This window comes from Sebastes fasciatus, chromosome 10 (genome assembly GCF_043250625.1).
Source record: "Sebastes fasciatus isolate fSebFas1 chromosome 10, fSebFas1.pri, whole genome shotgun sequence".
In the NCBI taxonomy this organism is placed as follows: domain Eukaryota; kingdom Metazoa; phylum Chordata; class Actinopteri; order Perciformes; family Sebastidae; genus Sebastes; species Sebastes fasciatus.
The window spans coordinates 25,181,708-25,205,374 of NC_133804.1; the positions used below are offsets into that span (position 1 = coordinate 25,181,708).

The window sequence follows — 23,667 nt, forward strand, 5'->3', positions numbered from 1 at the left end:
TGAAATATCCATGATAAAGGTATTCACATTTTTAGAGTCAATCTAAAATGCTAATTTAAATTTAAAATACAAATGAAAGAATTAAAAAAAATATTTTAGCATTTAATTCAGTTGCTAAAACAATTATTGATTCATAGATAAGTTAATCGACGGATATCTAATCAGGCATCAATTTTGGTAATTGATCATTTGAGTTGTTTAACAAGTGAAAAATGAAAACATTTGCTGGATTCAGCCTTAGACTTTATATAAGAAGTGGACGTAGTCCCCGTGACGTCACCCATTGATTTGTGGACTGCTGTTTTGAAGTCTCGAGTCCGTCACTTTGGCCGTCATAATCTTGTTTTTTTTGCAACCAGAAGCGACACGAGAGGGTGAAGCTAAATACAACCGAACACTGAATAAAACATTTTTAGGTGACCAAAAATGTTATCTAGTGGTGAGGTTGCAGATTGCAACCAACTGAAACCTCCCCCGTGTGCCAAGTGTTTAGGAGAACTATATGGACGATGCGAAAATGTGAAAATGTGAAAATGTGAATGGCTCTCTCTAGATCCAGTGTTTGTTTTGTCTGCTAATAGATCCCCCGTAATTGTGACACACTCTTCCTTTAACAGATCAAACAAATAATCAGTTACTTAAAAAAATACAAAAATATAATGAAATGCTTTTTTCCTCATTACTGCAGTATGAAATCCCGAGACATGGTGGCCCCCTGGATCAAAACATAACCACACATGCAGATACTGTTTCTATTAAAGGGTCCTTAGGATGACAAAGTACAAGAACCACTCCTTTAGACTACATAGACAACACCACTTTAATCATGTCAGAGTCAGTGCACACTAATGTTTCAGCACAGGTTTATCCTCTGGGGTCTTAAGTGTTTTTATATAATGCAAACTTAACATGTTGCTGCATTTGGCCACCTTACAGCCAGCAGCCAAGCATTATGTAAATGAAGAGGAATGAATGCAGCAGGGGGGGAACAAAGTCATTGCCCTTGAACAGCCACTGCACGTTCACCAGGATTGAACTTTCTAATATAAATGAAGTCAGTGAAGAAGTTCCCACGTTTAATTGCATAGCTGCCAATTTACTTAGGCAGCGTTCCCATTCTCACTCTTTATTCAGTGTCAGAAGTTACGAGCAGCAGTCAGAGACGACTGTTTGTGTTACAGTATAGATTTAAGGTCGAGGTTAATACACAGAAGTTGTTTGTCTGCTGTTTTGAAACATGCATGAAGAGGAGCTGCTACAATAGCTGCAGGATGCATTCAACACTATAGGCTTTCAGCCAAAAGGTTGCAGGATTGATCCCTCTGACAGCAACAACACAGTATGTATCACTGTCCTGCTGAAGTGCTCTTGGTCAATACAAACACTGACTGACGTGGGATTTGCTGAAGGCTTCAGCTAAACTCCTAAAAATGAATTTCAGCACAACTCTATGTTAAAAACTGCACATAATTAGAGCTGAAATGATTAATCGATATGTTATAATCAATTAAGTCATTTGCCAAACATTCACTGGTTCAAGTTTTAAAGGTTAGAGTAGATGCTCCCAACCTTTTTGGCTTGTGACCCGTAAGTAATATCAAATTAATTCAATATTTTTTTTACACTTTCAGATTGTTTAATTTGAATTAAGGCACACCAAAAGATTTTTCAAATCTTAACAGATGGTGAGCAACCCCACACATAACGACATGTTACGTTAAATTTAACAGTTTTGTTCCTATAGTGTGTGGAGATTGTGCCGAAACAGTCCTGACAAAAAAAACGGAAACCTCGCAAAATCTCTCACGACAAAGTCACGTTTCTTTACTGTAAACAAACATGACGGACAACGGGCAGGAAGAATTAGCGATGTTAGTTTTTGCACTATACTTTGAACTGAAAATTCACAAAGGATGGATGGATGAAGTTATGGAGACACGTTAAATAAATACTTGTGTTGTTGCCACATATCAATAAGTTGGTCCTCCATTTCTGACTACTACTTTATGCTTCCCGATTTGCATTAGCTCATGTATTAGCCGCGGCCGCCGTGACGGCGATTGTTGTCCTTTCACTTCAGTCAGCTTGGTTTTCAATTGGGTGTCGTTCTGTCCCACGTGACTTCATCATCGGCTGTCCTCTAGGTTCACCACACACACAACAGGATATCTGATCCTAAATATTGACCATGTTTAATATTTACGATTTGAAATCGGTGCGGCCAGGATGGACTTCCGAGCCGATAGAGGGATGTAAACATACCTCACACCACAAGAATATCTGATAAGATCTTTAGAACATACAAGAAAGCAAAGATGCATTTCCTAAAATAAACATCCTTTTATGGAGCAGAATATTGTTATGTTCTTCTTTCCTGACTTGTTAATCATCTGGTGACCCCTGAGATTTATCTTGTGACCCCTGCAAGGGGTCCCGACCTCCAGCTTGGGAAACACTAGAGGATTTGCGGCTTTTCTCTGTTTTATATGATTATAAATTCAAAATCTTTGGGTTTTGGACTGTTAGTCAGACAAAAGAAAGCTATTTGAAGATATCACTTTTGACTCTGATGTTTTACACATTAAACGAATAATCAAAACAAGAATCACACAATCATTAGTTCCACGTCTACACATAAAAAAATATCAAAATGTGTAAAGGTTCAATAAACAGCCAAACATCTTAAAAAGCGTCTCACCTCAATGAAGACAAAAATAAGTCAGTATGCACCAGCAGAGACACGAGATTAGATGTTAAGTGACAACAAACATCAATAAGGATGAAAATAATAAAACAACAACAAAATGCATGAATGACAAAGCAGGGAAGTCAAATTATTTACAGCACCCATGAGAAATTAAAATCAAAAGGAGGGCGAGGATTCAGGCACACTAACACTGTGTTCCCCACCGCTGAGCTATTTAGACCAGTAAACAATCAACACACGGCACACTTCCTCCCACCGCCGAACAAACTCAATCAATACCAGATTCATCACATCCTCACATATTGTTCAGTTTTAGTGAATGTGCCCTTTTGTAATGTCATTTAGCTTTTACTTTAAACACATCCTCACCTGTTGCTAATTAGTCTGATCTTATATGTGACCACAATGGCTTCCTCAGTGCAACACAATATTTTCCTTTTTTTTGTTGTTGTTTTGTTGAATATTGCACACTACAATACTATATAATTCAAAACTGTTAATTTTTAGATTAAGCAGTGAAATGAGCAAGCTAAACATAAAGATAAGAGTAAAACAGATTACTGTAATGTAATGTAATATTTCTTTATAAAATTATTTTTTATTACATAACTAACTGAATTTAATGATGATGATGTTTATTTTTGACTTATCTGATAATCTTTTACATTCTTTAGTTTTTTTATTGTAACAATAATTATATCTGCATAATAACTACAACTACATATGTGCTGGGAACTGTGTGTGAAATAATTAATTAATTAATTATGCTTTTATTTATTTAATTATATAATTTATGTATATTTCTTTATTATTATTATTTAATTAATTATATTTTACATTTATAATTGATTTATTTATTTTATATTAGTTTTATCATCATAATTTTTCTCCTCTGTTATTTTTTGAATACTTTGTTTTTAATTTTACTATATATAACTATCTGTTATTATATGTACATATTATTTTATTTAGGTTTAGGTCGCTGAAGTCATTTTTCTTAAGCATGATTAAAAACAAATAATGACTACATATGTATATTAGTTAATAAGGTCTGTGTCTGATTGGCTGCAGTGATGCCTTGAACTGTATAGCATTTACTGTTGCTTATAGTGTTAAGGCCTGGGCGCTGCGAAGCTAAGCTATACATGTAATCTACTGACTAAAGAACAAAATGTATGTGTGAGGCAGAGCTCATGTCATATATGATGCAAGAGTGACAGTGAGAGTGAAACCACGGGATTGAAAATTAGTCTAATGTTGTATGATCTGTTGTAATTATTGTAAACAAACATTTTTTGGGTGCCAGAATAATAATGATGATGATGATTATTTCTTGATATTATAATCAAATCCTCTGAGGTCGGGTCCGCTACAATGCATTGCCCCCAGAAGTGTTCAGTGTCTTGTTCATTGACACTTCAATGGAGCAGGAGTTTGGGTGCATGCAGGATGTTTTGGCAAAGAGTTTTTGACTGAAGGATTGTTGCTTCATATTCGTGCCTGGAAGATATTGTTGCTGAAGAACAGCAAACATTGCTCAATAAGTGTTTTCTGACATAAAAATTGAATAAGTAAATGAAAACATTGCAGGCTAGTAAATATTATGTAGCCCATTCCCTATTTATTCAGAATAGTTCGCTTGAGTTCATCTCACTGGAAAAACAGTATCAGAGTCAAACAGCTGATCAGCAAAATGACGAAAGAGCCAGAAACCAGCAGAGAGCAGAGCTGGTGTAACTAACCTGAAGAGCAGAGTGTCTCCGCCGTGTTCACCGCATCTAGTCCTGAACTTTCTTTTCTGCTCAATGACGAAATATTATAATATTTTTCAGCATCGTATACAGCACAACGTTACTCTGCTTTCTCCAAGCTAAGTGGCATCCAAAAAAACAATCAATGCTAAAGGACTAAAATAAATCTACTCCGACCAGCTCATCGTGTAACTGTATGGAAATGAGGTCCACTCGCTTTCCAGTTTAGCAGAGTAGAAGAACGCAAAGGAAAAGTATAGGATGATGGACAATTAGGACAGTGAATAAAGAGCATGAAACTATTGTTGACAAAATGTTCCTGCACATCAGTAATCTGGCATTACTTTTAGAAACAAAAATTGCAACATATGAAGAAGATATATCCCATCAAAGACAAATAATGGCACACTGTATGTTTACATTCAGGTGGATGATGGATGGGTCAATAAAACGTTAGACTTTAACACCGGAGACCCCGATTCATTTCCTATTTCCTCTCACTGTCAATGTTGGTTTCATTTGATCTTGACTGCAGTCGTTCTTTAAAGGTTTTTATACGACATTCAGCGCATTAATATAGCAGCAAACAACTATTGTCTATGTAAAGATATAGAGGAGTAATGTCTACCTGAGCAGAGAATTAAGTCTCTTTCCCTCTGTGTGTGTTGTAATCTCTCTGTGCTAGCCGGTCCGGTTTGTTTGTGTGTCCCACTGGCGAGGGATGAGGGATGCTCAATGGCGCATGAAGCCAAAATGGGTCAACTGGCGAGTACAAAAAATACCCAGATCTTCCGCATCCATTGGGCCCGTAAGTTGTAATTCCACCGTTTGGTCACTACAAAAATTGGCTTCAAAGCCCGGCTCTTTTCCCAGGGGACTTGGCTCATACACTGATAACGTTGCAGAAGCTTATAGCGCCCACCCTCCGATTACATTTGATCACATCATGATAACGTTAGAATTTACTTTCGCCCAAAACTCATTTACCGAATAGAGCGTGAATTCACCATAATGTAGCTCAATGGAACTTCTCTACACTAGCTGCTCCGGGGCTGCCAACATCAACTAGCTCTCCTCCTGACGATTTCAAGTGTTCAACACGATCGGCGACTAGTAAGCGTTTAAGCCAATCTCCCGTTTGCATATTTTAATTGAATATCGGCCGATAAACTGTGTAATTAATCCGCAGTTGACATGCGAGCCGAACCATGGGGGGAGGGATCCATACGGTACCACTACTAGTTAACAAGCTTTCTGTAACGTTACTGTGCAACACTCACGTGAAGTTGCAGGACTGTTTACTCTTTGGCGAATGTTAATACTGAATCTGGGATCAGCATTGGTTGTTTCTACCCAGTGCCTGTTGTTATAATCGTTGTGCTGACATCAGGTGAGTGCAACGATTCTCATTTATATGCTCATAGGTGTGTAATTTGACCTGGATATGTAGCGTCCGTAGTGCAACATAATATGACGTTAGTTTCTAAAGAGATAAGACGGAGCCCTCTCCTCTCCTTTCTCCCCTCTCCTCTCGTAAAAAAGAAGAAGATTCAGCAGCGGAGGTCATATTTGTTGCAGTGGCACAGCTGCTGCTTGCATACAGGGGAAACATTGGAGCTCCTTTAACCTTAACCATGATCTTTTCCTAAATCTTACAAAGTTGTTTATGTGTCTAAACTTAACCAAACCAAATTTATAATGGTTTAATTTTGAAGAGATATCCAAAGAAGAGAGCTGCAGTTAAAATGTACAGTAGTAATAAAGTACAGATTCATTCATTGTGTTTTATATGTTAGGATACATTTTAAAAACAATCCTCAAGGCCGGTTTCAGCGTCTTATTCAAAGACACTTGAACACACCGGCTATAGCAGAGATCCAACCTATGACCTCTTTGTTTCAGGACGGACTTTCTAACCATATCGGGCGGAGAGAACAACAGGACATGGACGGACTACAGGCCCGTCTGTCTCCTCTGTTATCTGAGCGACAGTGCAGCCTGGAAGGAACCATGGGAAAGGGCCAGGAAAAAGGTGGGTCTATTGTGCGAGCATCCTGCTGGATGTGACTGACGCTCATTGTTTGACCGAAGGCCTTGTTTTTTATTTTCTTCGTATGATTTTCTGGGATATCCTCTCAGAGCATCACATGTACAGTCTGACATTACTGGATGAACAAAGTGGTATGAGACTATTGTGTGAATGTGTCATATTAAATATACACATTGAAGGAGATCATATCCAAACCTGTTTATCTTTGTAATGTCTCTACTGTATAGTAGATTATTTGCCATCCTTTAATCGTTATTATTACTTTATTTACATTTTGTGTTACAAATCTTGAAAGATATTGTGGCTCTTAGTTTAGTTTAGGAAAATAATTAAATTAAATATGATTGCCTCATGAATATGTTAATTAGAAAACTAAAACAAGGAGCTTTTTAAATACGCTAATTAATTGATCAATTGTATTAAACAATAGACTGCATATAAGAAGTGGATGTAGTCACCGTGACGTCACCCATAGGTTTGTGGTTTTGAAGCCTCGAGTTCGGCATTTTGGCCATCTTGGTTATTTGCAACCAGAAGTGACACGAGAGGGTGGAGCTAAATACAACCAAACACTGAATAAGACATTTTTAGGTGACCAAAAATGTTATAATTAACTTTCATGAACTGAAAACACACTCCCAGACCGGACAACGCCGTAGTAGCGACCTGTCAATCACAAGGTAGCCACGCCCTAAAGCATCCCCTGCTTTATGGTCTATTTGACTCTAAATGGGACCATAATTTACTAAATGAACATCATGCTGTATTGAAGAAGACTTGAAACTAGCGATTGAGACCATAAACTCATGTTCACAATGTTTACTGAGGTAATAAATCAAGTGAGAAGTAGGCTCATTTTCCCAGAGACTTCTACACAATCAGACTTCTTTTTGCAACCAGAGGAGTCGCCCCCTGCTGGTTGTTAGAAAGAATGCAAGTTTAAAGGCACTTCCGCATTGGCTTCACTTTTCAACACAGAGGTTGCCCACTGGTATACACAGACATTAATTACTGTCACCCATAACTTGGAATAAGACTGGATAATATTTAACTGTGTTGTCAAATTGTATGTTAATCTTTGCAGCATATTCCGTTTTCCTGGACTAAATTTACCTCAAAATGAAAACTCCATTTCATGTACGATTTTGTCTTTTCTGTCTCTATTCAGTGATTTTACACCAAAGAGCAGCTTTATAAGGAACAAAAAAATAAACAGGCATTCAGCTAAGTTAACAGTAATGACCACAGTTATCTAAAGATAAGGTGACTTTTTGCTCTTCTTTTCAAAACTATCAGCCTGTCCGCTCACCTTCTAGCAGCATTATTCTTTAATTTGGCGATGCAGCCGGGGAGTTAACTAAAGGAAGCAGAAGCTAATGTGATTCAGTCCTTTCAGTGACTGGCAGCATTATGAAAATATCAAATGTTTTTGTTTTTAATGTAAGAGCTCCGAGCGACGTTTTACGGGTCCACAAAAGCAGATGTCTGTTCATTGTGAATACGTCTGTGAATCATAATAACAACACATATCAGACACTCGGCTGATAGAGAAATAAATAATAATGCTGTTTAGTCAGTCAGGGCACAGTAAATAACAAATATATAGACCTATTTAGGACTCCATTGTTTTGTTTGTTTTGTTATTTTGTGAGTAGGAAGAAGCATAAATGACGGTTTTTGATTTGATAATTTAATGGGCACTGTTAAAATCAACACTGTCCAATCAATACTTATATCTTAATCCACTAATTAATGAATTAGCTGTGAAGATTTCCTGTGTCACTGAGGCTGCTTTTTAACAGAAAATAAGGATTAACATCTGCAATACAAGACATGCTGCCCTCACAATATACTCAACATGTTTTTAATAATTGATTAATTGATTTTAAAGCCTTTTGTTCAGTTTCACATCATTAAAAAACTCAGTCGTGACACATGAGAAGCCTCTCCAGTGCTACCTGCAGTGGCTCGTTGTCCCTGATGGTAGATAAATCCAACAGTAATGGTTCAGATAAGGGCACCGTGATGTTCAACACCATTCTGGTAATTACTCTCAGCCAGTTTCACACACGCACACTGTAAAAAGTGTCTGTGTCACCACCAAGTATTTAAACGTCTCAGGAAGTCCTATAGTTGATAAAAATGTGGAAATGTTTCTCAGTTTGATGGAAGTTTAGTTTTACGTATTTAATTAAAAGAAAATAATGAAATGTTTTGCACAAATCATGTGATGCTGTGATGAGATAATAAAAAGAAATCAACTAATCTTTTTCAGCTCTAGTTTGGATATCACTCTGAAAGGAAAACTGCATGAACGGTTGTGTACTTAAATGTACTGTTGTGATAATTAGCTTTCTTTTGTTTGTCATTGTTTGGCACACTCTTTGTCTTTACGGGGTAATTTGAACCATTTATTGATTTGTGCTGTTATTGACTTGTTTGTGTTACATTAAGTCACGATTGTATTCATGTTTTATTTGGACATCTTTTAATGTGTTAATGTGCTATGGCAGAGGTTAACGAGGATCCAATAAATTAAACAATGAACATGCTCGTTTCTTTTGCATCCTTCAAAATTTGAGAGGATCCAATAAATCCGTTTTAATGTGTAATCTTGCGTTTTGTTGTTTTAAACATTGAATATGGATTGACAATACTTAAGATGCACGTTTTGTAGAGCTCAACGTATCCTCATACAATTGTTGGTATGATATCTTACAAAAAGTTATTCCTCATTTTTCATGTGTTTTCCTATAAATGTCCAACAACACGTGTCAATTTCAGCATTTTATATGCATAGTCTTTTCAAAATAAACTTCAGTCTTCACAGGAAACAACTTCCTTAGGTTTAGGCAACAAAAATACTTAGGTTTAGGCAAGGATCGTGGTTTGGGTTAAGATAACTCTGGAAGTACTTAAGTACGGAAGTTACGTGACAAATAAATCAATGTTGACTTCTGGGCGAAAGACCTGGTGTTGTTTGACGCACCCATCCACCCCGACCTCCTACCTACGCGGCGTTTGTCACTCTTTTTACTTCCTGTTTCACAATTACGTGGATTACATGCAAATAGATTTTGTGGGACACAAAGTACATTACTTTGTGTAGGTATAGCTACGAATGGTAAATGAGAAAAATGCCGGAATAGATGGATCATCATTAAATGATGATTGACACACTTAATTGTTTTATTCACTTTTCCAGCCTCTCAAATGTTTAGATTGCTGTTTTTCTTTGTCTTAAACTGAATATCTTTTGGCTTTGCACTGTTGGTCGCACCAAACAAAACTATTTGAAGACATCTGGGCTCTGAGAGATTTTCCACAATTAAGTAAAATTCACGAACCAAACATCAATTGAGAAAATGATCTTCAGACTGATCAATGATCAAAATCATTATTTGCCGTTCCTGAGAAGTCAAAACTTCCTTTGTGTGTTCTCTGTGTCTCGGTGGCTCATCTTTAATCCCTCCCCGTGAACCCACAGCTCAGTGGCAACTTGACCTCTACATCATAAGCCTATTCATGTCAATCTGACATGTCGTGCTGATGGGAACAGATCCACTTTGCCCCTGACAGGAACAAGGGATTTCGCCATAATGAACACTCCAGTTCCTCCAGTTCCACCGTAGAGCCAATGAGTCAGGTCTGTGGGTCCATTTGAATAATGAGAATGAGACTAACTATGTGCAATAGACACAAGAATCCAATAAATGGCCTGCCAATCACTGTTACTGATTGCATGTCTATCCACAGAGGAAGAGTGTGACCATTAGACCCACTGTCAGCAGCGGCAGCAGCCCTGTGGGTATTATTATGGCGCCTCCATTAAAATGCTTTTGTTTTCCTTCTGTTTCACCCTCTGTGTTGTAGTTTTACTTACAGTGTTATTCTGTGTCCCCGCTCTCTTCTGCTGAATATTAATGCCTGCTATGCTAATGGCCTTACACCGGCTGAGGTCGACCAAGCTCCTCCTCTGAATGTTAATCCGCCGCCTCATTTGCATACGCTTAAGTGTCAAATTCCCCCACAAATCATCGCAGCTGCCTCCGTACGGCGAGGCCAGTGCCCCCAGAGCGACAGCACAGAAACAATGTGGTCACAGCGTATGCATAGCATCAAATCCACATCAAAGCCTGTTTAGATTGCCGGGTCACAGCGGGTTCACATTGTGTAAAATGAAGGTAATGGGATAGCAGTCAGCGCGGTGCAGAAATACAGCCAGGCAGGTAATAAGTATGAATGGAGCAGGTAATAAGGTTGGGATAGAAACAGACCCCGAGTCATCACAGGAGCAGGACTGTTTAAGCTGCTGCACAGTTATCAGTTCAAAGGTGAGCGCTGATTCCCAGGCAGCGAGCACACAGTACTTGTTGTGTCGTTAGGTTTTTTTATTCCTTATTTTCATGTGAGCGTCTGAGTGCACGGCAGGTGAAAAGGTTGTTATTGAGAGGGAACACAAAACAGCCCTTCAGTCGGTTTGAAGGAAGAGTTTCAACCTAAAAATAAAACTATCACAGAGCTGCAACGATTAATCGCCAACTATTACATTTAATTTGTCTGGTTTCTTTCCTCCTCTATGATAGTAAACTGAATATCTTTGAGTTGTGGACAAAACAAGACATTTGAGGACGTCATCTTAGGCTTTGGGAAACATTGAACACCATTTTCTGACATTTTATAAACCAAACAATTAATCAATTAATTGATAAAATAATCAACAGATTAGTCAACAATGAATATAATTGTTAGTTGCAGCCCTGAACTATTATTTTTGTTAATTAGCCTAAAGCATACAAACATGAGATTATATTCGATATTTCTATCTGTGGAATTTGAAACCATTAAATCATATAAAAACATCATCAGTGTTTCAAAGCACAACTCTCAAAGGGAGACAATGTCATTTTCTCATATAGCATATCATCACCACTCTAGTAAAGCTGTAACAGTTAGTTGATTCATTGATTAATGGATTAAAGGAAAACTATTCGACAACTATTTTGATAATAGATGAAGATATTTGCTGCTTTTCTTCACTTTTTATGATACTTAACTGAATATCTTTGGGTTTCAGAGTCTTTCTCGTACAAGACATGTGATTTAAAGACGTCGCCTTGGGCTTTGAGAAACTGTGATTGTTAAAAATTTAAGTATATTTATACATTTTATAGATGAAATGATTCACGGAGAAAATAATCTGCAGATTATTTGTTAATGAAAATACTTATTAGTTGCAGCCTTAATATCTAAGGCTGCCCCCTTTTAGTTGATTAGTTGACTAATTGGTCGTTTTGGTCTCAGTGAACTAATATTTCTTTAGTCGATTACTCATTTTTTATGCTTTTTTTCATGTTGAATGACTTATTTCTAAGAAAAGTATGAGCACATCTCTAAACACAAGATTTGAAGTGGTGCTTTTGTGTCATTCTTTGACGAGAAACTCAGTTTTACAGATGTGTCAATTAAATCAACTAATTGATTAGTCGACAAAATCGTATGAATGTTAGTCGACTAAGACTTTCTTTGGTCGAGGACAGCCCTATCAATGTCATCGTCATGATAGTAATGCTGAAAGGATCAGTTGATTAGTCAATCTTCAGCAACTACTTGGACAATTAATTAATAATTTATGTCATTCTTTTAAAGTCACAATAAGTAGGAGGCTGGTTAGTCGCAGTTTGTAGACATTCAACATTCAAAGTTGGCCCCTCCTCACCGCCTCAACGAGGGTGCTCGCCAGCGGCTGAAAGCCAACCCCAGATTTACTCTCACTTTGGAACGAGCTTTGTCCACTTGGCGTTTCGTTTCTCCCTATATTAAATGGGGGGGAGGGGATTTTGTATGCGTGCTTACGATCGGGCAGGTTGACGCCCAGAAACATCCCGAACACAGCAAAACAAGAAAAACACAGTTCTAGTGGGTCATAAGTGATGATTTGAGGACATCGCCTTGGAAGCAAAGAAACTTGGACGGACATTTTTCACTATTTTCTGCAGGGCTGTCCTCGACCAAAGAAATTCTTAGTCGACCAGAAACTCTTTTGTCCATTATTAGTTGATTTAATCGACAGATCTGTGAGAGTTTCTCCATAAAGAATCTAAGTTTCTTAGAAATAAGTCATTCAGCATGGGAAAAGCATTAGAAAATTACGACTAATTAGACTAAAGAAATCTTAGTCGACTAAGACCAAAACGACCGATTAGTTAACTAATTGACTTTTTGAGATTCTATTGACCAACTGAATAATTGATTAATTGAGAAAGTAATCAACAGATGAAGGGATAATGAAAATGATCATAAATTGCAGTCCTATACCACACTGCAGCTCTCTCCACCTACACGCACACCTCATAGTTCAAAGCTGGGGGTTGTAGGAAACAGACATATAGATGACAGCATGTGTACACCTAAAAGTCAACTACAAAACAACCTCTCTAATGCACTGAACACCACCAACATAAAATGGCAGAAGAATAACACGTCTCTGGCTAATTCTAACAACTAGTTATTTGTCTCCCGGAGGATTCGCTGCATAAAGCCGGCTCTGTTACAGATGTCACTTATACTCGTACAGACTACAGACTCCTCTGGGGGTAAGAAAGTCTCCTCCAAGTGTCAAGTCCCTGAGTCCTGCGCCTGCCAGTGCGAGCAGCAGTTGCACCACCAGCCAAGCAAATTCAAAAGCACACTCATGAATAAGACAAATGGGAGAATTTCTAACAGGAGAGTGACTTCAGTCGACTCCTTCAACACTTTTCTAAAAGGTGGTGTCATACCGAGGCTTAGTCAGCTCCCCTGTTTAAAAACGACGGGAATGCAAACTACAGTGAGTCATTTTGCTTCGACGGCCTGCCAGCGAGCACGATGTTAAGTACGCTCGGAGCCATTCTTATCCTCAACAATGGAAGTCCTTTCACGATGTTAAGCATCTTTACTTGGGTGATAATTCTAACAAGGCTGTTACTCGCAAAGCTTGAAATCATTTTGACTGGATCAACAAAATATAGCAACAACCCCAGTCAAAGAAAGGCTTTAATATGTGTCTTCACACTAAAATACAACAGAAGAATTCACCATTATATGTCCTTTGAATTTGTTTAATGTACACTTTCTGTCTTCTACTGTATGTTTAAAGCACCCCTGCTCATAATGACATGTCTACGCCTCTTTAACAGCTAAAAAAAATAAATAATTGATGTTGTTTTATCACCTTGATACGTATTGACTTCTGATTTTATGAGAGTCGGCTACAGAAAATGATGCATTATTTCTGGGTCAGCTGTAAAACATTATTAAATACAATCGATATTCATTGTTGTTGGTGTAGACATTACTTTATACGAAGCACTGCGGTACCAAATAAGTCTATTTGTACTTTTCTTATAGGAGGTTTTTGTCCATACATACGTAACATTACTATGCAGGAGAACATACTGTACATTTATTTGCCTGTGAATGACTTTTTTGCAAACAAACGTATTATGTAATACATATTTGTTCATGCTTTGTCAATATAACCTATAAAACTGGAGAAAATAAAGTACACCCTCAAAGGGTCGATAGACTCGTACTAAAAGAGGTGGCAACCTTTTGAGTTATTTTCAGAGTTTGTCTGTATCCCCACCAGATTAGGATCTATAAGACTACGTGCGTTATGACCACGTGCATGGACTTTTGATGTATGTACATTTTTGTGATTTTACAATGTTTTTATGGTCAGTTGTTTTATTATTATTTGTATTATTATATTTATTTATTTCTTTTCTTTTTTTAAATATTATTATTATAATAAATTATTTATTTTAATAATTTAGATTTATATAATTGAATTTGTTTTTAATCTGTCATTTAGTTATTATTATCATTACTTTATTATTATCAATATTTATTTATCTATGTTTTTATTTATTTATGTTTTAATTTCTTATTGAAATTTATTTATTTCAATGTGTTTATTCATTATTTTTATTTTAATAATTTAAATTTATATTATTGAATTTATTTGTTTTTAATCTCTGTCTTTTATTATTATTATTATTATTATTATTATTATTAGTAGTAGTAGTAGTAGTAGTGATAGTAGTGGTAGTAGTAGTAATGGTAGTATTCCATTGGGTGATTGTTCTTAAAATTCCTTGGTGTATCTTTCCACGAATGATTGTGGTGCCCTCTTTGCATTATAAACGCATCAATAACGTGTTGTAACTAATATGACACATAAAACATAAAGTGTTCCCTTATTTGGTGTAATAACAATGCTTTATGCTCATTTCCATATTTTGTTACCTTCATCAAATTTACAAGCCCAGATTGCGGCAAAGTGAAGGGTTACCACTTCAGTACTTTTCTACATATACTGGGTTTTAATAAGACCAGGAGAAAAAATTTAACAGATTTTGCAATTATAATTATTATGTTTACACATAACAGCAGTGAAGTCAAAGGGAGTGAAGCCAATGTCAACAAAACACAAGCATTAAGATTGTCGTATATTTTCAAATTAATCAAACTGATACTTCCATGAAACATCATTTCACTGCCAGCAGTTTATATCAAACACAGAAGGATCTGCAACAGCTTCAAGAAACTATCCACCAGAACAATTCAGCTATTTTCTTCTAATGGAATCCAGATTATTTTTTTTTTTGCACGGGCAAACATCTCAAACTTCCTGTTTTGTAACAACATCATCCTGACCCGGCGCTGATACTGACTCGTTTCTAAATGTGAGCTGAATGTTAAAGTCATCTTGTAGGAGATGGACTGAGCAGCAGAATGACCCCTTCAGGCTCGCAGCATCATTAAAAGACCAGCAGCTAACCTCGCTTTACAGGAAGTAAACAGTCTGCTTCATGAAGCACACACAACGTTTTTCACACTGTTTCCATCTCTGGTTTAGTTAGAGTGAAACACATTATACAAATTATATATGGAGCTCTGTAAAGGATGATTTCTATTACAATCTTTTTACCTTTTCCTCAAATATTTTTTTCACATGCAATAGGTTTGTGTAAATTGATGGCTACCGTTTTACATTCATGAGGATAATTGCCATATAATTTTGTTAAAAGCCTGAACTGGGCAACATCTGGATGCAAACAAATTATAAAAAACTGTTTGCATTTATTTGCCGCTATAAAACATGACTTCCTCCTCATTATATCCACCACCTGCATTTTAATCAAACAATAACCACATCGCTAAAGAGAAGACATATTATATACACTCCTGCCGCTGAAGAAAGAAAGAAAAAAAAGATGAGGAGGAGAATGAAGATGCTATGAACACCAACGGGAACAAAAAACTAATTATATTATTATGCAATTATATAATTTAGTCTGAGGAGATGAAGGTAATGGTTTAAACGGATGTGTGTCTGTGTGCTCGCATCATGGAAATCATCTATGTGTTGTTATACACGTCCGCTGGTAACACATGCCTACGTCCTGTCATGTGTGTGTGCGCGTGTACGTACATGTGCATGAGTGTGAGTGTGTGCATGGTGATTGCTCTTGGTGTCTGGGTATGTGTGGTACGGGAGTTGAGGTCCACTGGGGCTCGGACCACTCCGCATGAATAATGCATCAGACCGGGCCGTTGCATCTCAGCAGCATTGCCTTGGTCTGCTTAAAGTTGCAAGTTCCTCTTTAGGAAAGTCAGCATCATTGTGTGAGCCGCTGCAGCAACTCGGCTGGAGTCTGGCTCTAAAAACAGATTTCTTAAAAAAATTACTGCAACAATTTCATATCAAATCGTTTCATTATTTATCCAAAACACCTCCGTTTTTTATGTCTCAGTGGGAATCAAAGAGCCTCCAGCAGCAACCACAACTCACATTATTTAAAGACTAACAAGAATAGCAACTATTAATTAGTGGGGATGCACCGATACTGGATCAGATATTGGGCTGACTCAAATAGCTGGATCGAGTATCAGAGACAATGAGGCCAATTATATGTTTATATACTATATACATGATATACTGGAATTTTAATTCCTGTTTAAGTTCTGACCGATTTGTTACTGCATTAAACAGGTTTCCACTTGTAATTCCTGTTAATGTTTAAGATTTTTTGCCAAGTTCCTGGTGTACAATATATTATTTAAATAATAAAGAACAATTCAATTTACATCTTTGGATTTATTGGTCACATTTTGCTTTACAAAGTTAGGAAAGCAATGTTTAAGTCAAGCCTGATGTTGCCCTTATACATAAAAGAATAATCCAGCTTATTAATTAAACACTGGTATTATTGGATCGGTACTCGGGTATCGGCCGATACCCAAAGCCTGGGTATCGATATCGGGACTGAAAAAGTGTGATTGGTGCATCCCTATTAATTAGTCGATTCATAAAGAATGACCTGGCCAGTATTTTGAAAACGACTCATTTTGAAGTGATTTTTTCAAGTAAAAATAGCAAAATGTACTGATTAATTATTCTCAATTGTTAATATTTTATGGTTTTCTTATCATTTTGTGATAATAAAGTGAATATCTTTTGGTTATGGACATTTTTTAGAGGTCACCATGGACTCTCTGAGAACCTTTGATGGGCATTTTTTTTGCCATTTACTAACAATGAATTAATCAACTGGTAAACAACTGGTAGATTAATGGATGACGTCAATAAATAACCCGTAGTTGCAGCCCTAACTAACATTTATAGCTCACAAACTGAACAGTTAGGCTGCTAAACGGTGCTTTTCATTGCATTTAGCTGCTTCCCATTCCCCTGAAGACGCCTCTCGAGGAAAACTTGACGTGTCGGATGAACTTTTTATCTGCAGATTTACACGTTTGCGCTCACAGAACAGATGCTGAAGACAGATGCTCGCTATATAATTCACAGTGGGATCACCAAAGGTTTAGTGTGAATGACACTTCACTGTACTGTATGCCACACTCGCTGCTGAGCACCCAACTAGTTGAAGCATCAGGAAAGTGACGTCAAATTAATTCAACCCTCATGCAATTATATCATTACATCATACTACTTTGTGCTTTCATTGAGAAAAAACTTCATCCGCACAGACACAGTGATGAATCATGAATCATGGCACACACAGTGGGCAAACTCTGTATATTCATGTTGGGCTTTAGCTGTTGCAGCTTTAACCCAAACACAATATGCAAATATGTAAAAAAAAAAAAAAAAAAAGCTGATATGTAAATATATGCAAATTAATTTAAAGGCTACTTTGCCTCAGCCTGGTTAATAGTCTTTGAGACATCTTTACTGTGTTGTGTTTGTATACAACTTTCTGTATTAATATGTCACACTGCAAAACAAAAGTGTTAATCTTGTGTGTAATGATGAGTCTTACAATCTTCATTTAAACCTTTAAATTTGCACCTGATTTTGAAATTGTTATGACTTCAGGTGAACTCAACTCATATCAGACTATAGGTGACACTTAAAGTCATGCATTTTAAACAACTTAATTGGCCACGTGAATGCATCTCTTCCACATATCCTCTTAACCCAAACACAATATGCAAATATGTTTAAAAAAAAAAAAAAAAAAGCTGATATGTAAATATATGCAAATTAATTAAAAGGCTACTTTTCCTCAGCCTGGTTAGACTTGAATAGCATTTGAGACATCTTTACTGTGTTATGTTTGTATACAACTTTCTGTATTAATATGTCACACTGCCAAAAAAAAGTGTTAATCTTATTCTTGTGTGTTATGATGAGTCTTCATTTAAATCTTTAAATTTGCACCTGATTTTGAAATTGTTCTGACTTCAGGTGAACTCATATCAGACTATAGGTGACACTTAAAGTCATGCATTTTAAACAACTTAATTGGTGTGTAATGATGAGTCTTAAAATCTTCCTTTCCATCTTTAAATTTGAAGAGCATCTGATTTTGAAATTGCTATGACTTCAGGTGGACTCAACTCACACCAGACTATAGGTGACACTTAAAGTCATGCATTTTAAACAACTTAATTGGCCACGTGAACTCATCTCTTCCACATATTGTTCCCCTACTATAACAGCTGATATTTCTTGCAGCGTGTATAGTCTCCACACCAGGAGCCTGTTTACTTTCACCTCAGGAATGTTTGGCACTTTTTTGCATCACACATCCTCACCTCCTGATTGACAGACAGCACTTTATATACCGACCCAAGAACCCCTCTCTCTATCTCCATCTCCAGCCCCCTATGCATCCCCATCCACCGGACCTCCACAGCCCCGGTACCGCAGCCTAAACGGGACCGTGCAGCAGCAGCAGCAGCAGGGCAGCTTTATCCTCACCTCTGTGCGCGCCTGCAGCCGCTTGTTCATCTCGTAGATCCGGTACTCGGGCTGGACCATGTAGGGCGAGTGTCTCCTGTAGAAGGGTCCGAAAGGAGACGAGTAGAACGGGTCGTGGGTCGGGTTGGACATGGTGGCTCCTGGCGAGGCGCACGGCGCAATCTCAACATCCAGCGGGCACAGCAGCGCACATTGGAGTGCGATGCTCTCCGAAGAACCCCCCAATAGGAAGCAGCCGCTGCCGAGGCTGAGCTGCACTCACTGCAAGTTGGCCTGCCTAGTTCGCTGCTATAGCGTGGTGCTGCTGGAGGAGGAGGAGGAGGAGGAAGGGGGAGGAAGGGGAGGAGGGGAGGAGGACAGAATTGAAGGGGGGAGGAGGGAAGTCGTTTCCTGTTCCCTCAAGACCTCCACTCAGTTTTGCACTCTTGCAAAGTTCAAGTAAAGATCTCTGTGTGCATGTGTGTGTTTCTTGGTGTTTTTTCTAGTTTAAAGTGATGCATTGTTTTTTTTATAGTTTATTTATACTGTAAACATAAAAGAAAGTCACATTATGTTTTTGTAATGACAAAAAACAAGAATCTAGAGATTCTTGGAAGAATCAACATCATATCCAGCATATCGGCGTAATATGGCAATGTTTTTTCTAGTCTAAAGTGATGCATTTATACTGTAAACATAAAAGAAAGTCACATTGTGTTTTTGTTAGGACAAAAAACAAGAATCTAGAGATACCTCAATTCTTGGAAGAATCAACATCATATTCAGCATTTCGGCGTAATATGGCAAAAATCTGATTGATCCCTGTAAAGTACAGTGTTCAGATGGGCTCAGATTGTGGCTGTCAATCGATTCAAATATTTAATTGCATGATTGTCCGTAGTTAATTGCAAATTAATCGCACATTTTTATATGTGCAAAATGTACCTTAAAGTGAGATTTGTGTTAAGTATTTAACACACTTAGCGGGCAACTATGCTTGCTTTATGCAAATATATGTATATATTTATTATTGGAAATCAATTAACAACACAAAACAATGACAAATATTGTCCAGAAACCCTCACAGGTACTGCATTTAGCATAATAAATATGCTCAAATCATAACATGGCAAACTGCAGCCCAACAGGCAACAACAGATGTCAGTGTGCTGACATGCCCCAAACTGCATGTGATTATCATAAAGTGGGCATGTCTGTAAAGGGGAGACTCGTGGGTACCCATAGAACCTATGTTCATTCACATATCTTGAGGTCAGAGGTCAACGGAACCCTTTGAAAATGGCAAAGACAGTTTTTTCGCCAAAATTTAGCGTAAGTTTGGAGCGTTTTGTAGCCTCTTTCGCGACCAGCTTGTATGACATGGTTGGTACCAATGGATTACTTAGGTTTTTTCTAGTTTCTATCTTAAAAACTGAGCTCGCTACAACTTAAAAATCTCAAGTTGTGTTAATGCCTTTAATAAATTAGTGGCGTTAAAACAAATTTGCGTTACCACATTATTATCGCGTTACCTTTGACAGCCCTAGTTCAGATGCATGAAACAATTCACACAGATCAGTTACAATGCTTGAAATGAATTTATGGGCTTAATATTAGAGCTGCAACGATTAATCGATTAGTTGTCAACTATTAAATTAATTAATTTTTCTGTTCTGTATCAGTTCTCTGATTCCAGCTTCTTAAATGTGAATATTTTCTGTTTTCTTTACTCCTCTAAGACAGGAAACTGAATTTCTTTGAGGATGTCATCTTGGGCTTTGGGAAACACTGATCGACATTTTTTCACCATTTTCTGACATTTTATAGACGAAACAACTCATTGATTAGTCAAGAAAATAATCAACAGATTAACTGACAATGAAAATAATCATTAGTTGCAGCCCTGCTTAATATATTGACTAGTATAGCACAACTGTCTCGCAGCAGTTCGTGAAATAGTAACAAAATTGAATGTATTTGATTTTTATGTACATAGACATGAATTTCCCTTTTGTTGTGATGCTCTCAACAACTTTCAACGATGTATTTTTAGTGTGTTTTCCTACAAATGTCTAGCAACACGTGGCGCACGTGTACATTTTTGCTCCAGTCTTTTCAAAATAAAACTACTTAGTTAGCTTTAGGAAAGGATCGTGGTTCGAGTTTAAATAACACCGGAAGTGGCGTAACTTAAGTACAAAATGTACGTGACAATTAAATCAACTCTGACTTCTGGTTTTACATGGGACATCAACGCCGGTCTCCTAGGCAAAAGTCCTGTGTTTTTTGACCCACCCAACCACCCCAACCTCCTCCTTACGTGGCGTTCGCGGCTCTTTATACTTTCTGGTTCAGCATTATGTGGATTATATACAAATTGATTTCGTGCTTACCGTCAGCACGAAAAAAAATGGAAATTCCTGTTTATGTACACGAATCAATACAATACATTTCGTAACTATTTCACAAACTGCTGTGCGACTTGGATTTATAGCAACACTGTCTGCGGCATGTCAGAAAACAATATATTGATCACAATCATGTTTGCACATCAATATTGCTTTTGGTCATGTTTTGACTCTTTGACCATTACATTGTGATTAAAGAGGTCAAATATCTTCAGTGTTGTCAGTATTAAGAGAAATTAGCAGGCATATTCTTGCAGTAAACTGGCTCTTGCATTGGGAACTCAAAGTGAAAGCCATCAGGTCAGCAACTGAAAAAAAAAATAACTTTATTTGATTTATGATTTTTGAAAACATGTTATAAAAAAGGTCATACTTAAAATCTGCATGTTTTATGTCTGAAATTAAAAGTAAAATGAAAGAAGATCTTTAATAAATAATCCAATCATCTTCCTCCTGACCATCCTTTATCTAAACTAAAGGTGTAAAGACCCACAGTGAGAGGCTGCTGAGCAACACACAACTGACGAGGCTGCACTCGTAAACAGCCCATTTCATGTGTAGCATGATTTCATAATACTGTATTGATCTTGTTGCCTGCAGTCGATGCTGCTAATGACAGAATCTTAGTAGCTGGCTAGTTATGCACCAAGTGGCATAATTTGTGATTAAAGGGAGGTAGAGGAGGAATACTCGCAGCTTTGTCTGCTGCAGTGGAGAGTCCGCAATCCACAATGTCACGCTGAATGTTAACAAGCCAAAACATGGATTTAAAACCCGTCAGGTTTTCCAGTTTATTCAGTAACATGTGCACGTGTGTGTGGTTGGTCAATAATGGATGGACGTTACTGTGAAGCTACTTACATTCAGTGGTACAGTAGTATCAAAAAGAACATTGTGGCACAGAAGCAATATGCAAACTAAAATATGAGTTTTGCATGTGAATATATGTATTTTTTAAATAACTGTTGATTGTTACCATGGTCTGATTAACCCGTTAAGGGGCCCTGGGGCAACAATTTGCAGTCGGAGCCCCTATAACCCCCCACCTGCCATCCTGTGTGTAATATGAACATGTACTCTGTCACCTCCAAGTTACCAGTAAATCCAGTACAACCAGTATTCATATGCTAGAATAACAATACTTCATTTGTTTTAGTTTGTGGTTGATTAAACACAACCTTATTATGAATCTGCACAATGTGTGCACAATATAGACAATAACACTTTGTGATTATTATTTTTTATGCTTTTCTTATTTGTTGCTATTTTTTCCCTATAGAAATATGTGTAGTTGTTTGTATATATAATTTTTTGTATACAATAATCTTCATTATGCACCTTTTAGTACCCTCTGTAGACATGTAGCATTGATCTATTATCGGTGTGTATGCTTAATATATTGTATTTTCTTACTACTATTTGATGTGGACTATTTGCAAAAGGTGTGGTATGTCACATGTGCTTGTACTGTATATGCATTATGGGTATTTAAGATGGCGACTTAGTGTATTTAACAGAAGTCTGAGGAAGAGCCTGGTGCTCAAAACGTCAAACAGCATTAAAATCCTTCTAACAATAGCTACTTGGTGTGCAGATCTATTAGTTTCAACTCTGCACAATATTAACCAAAACAATACATGTTTTAAAATGATCTTTTGACATAGCTGATCATGTAGGACCAGTCTGAGTTGATATTTGTACTTTAATGGTACAAATTTCGATACAAATTTGCAGTTAATCAAATAAGCAAAATCAAATGAAATGCAGTGAATCAGTGTTTCTCATCACCCACTGTTTGTTTAGTAGGTCTTTCGAGAAAATAAAGTACTTTTTGCACAATGAGTGTTTTACATTTCCACCAGAAGCAGCGTTGCCAGATGTACGACAATTGTATCCTCTGTAGGAGCAATAATGACCAAGAGTGCCAAAATGTACGATAATTTGACCATTTTGTGACACATACCATTGGTTGGTTTTAGTCTGCGCCGTCTCATTTTAATTCATTTTCCGGATGAATCCTACATCTGTGTTTACGCATCTCTTCTCACATGACCTCTTTCCAGCCAGTCATGTTTGGTGTAGACTATGATGTTGATGAACGTGACTCGCGAGCACGGCTGCTCAACGCTCATTTAAAAAAAAAAGAGTTTACACGAGAGATAGCTTTGAATGCACCAGCCCAGCCCAGTTATTTATTTTATTATGAACAGGCTTCCATTCGAAATTGTCCCGTCGGTCCAGTTGTTCTCATGGTTATGACTCGCGTATGATAAATTTCCTCAAAATATGATCATTTCAAGCCTCTGGAACGATTGTTTAACATTTCCCATCTGGCAACGCTGACCAGAAGCTTCAGAGTACATACTGGGTGGTTAGCAAGATCAGTCAGCCGCTATGTCTGATTACACAAAGTAAAGCGTGTCACCTACAGAAACTCAGAAAACCAAAGACTTCAAAGTGCCTTTCACACAGTTTGATTGACAGGTGATCTCTGGAAA

At 37.3% G+C, this 23,667-nt stretch overlaps 1 protein-coding gene across 5 annotated transcripts in view; it reads right to left on the bottom strand.

The window, feature by feature from the left end:
* Nucleotides 1-19,049, bottom strand: part of ldb2a (LIM domain binding 2a) — a 112,662-nt gene extending 93,613 nt beyond the window's left edge. For all 5 annotated transcript variants that reach the window (XM_074649141.1, XM_074649139.1, XM_074649137.1 and 2 more), the window contains exon 1: nt 18,783-19,049. In XM_074649141.1, coding sequence (XP_074505242.1) covers nt 18,783-18,914 — 132 coding nt within the window. In that variant the 5' untranslated portion in view covers nt 18,915-19,049. The remainder of the gene's footprint in view (nt 1-18,782) is intronic.
* Nucleotides 19,050-23,667: the final 4,618 nt, after the last annotated feature.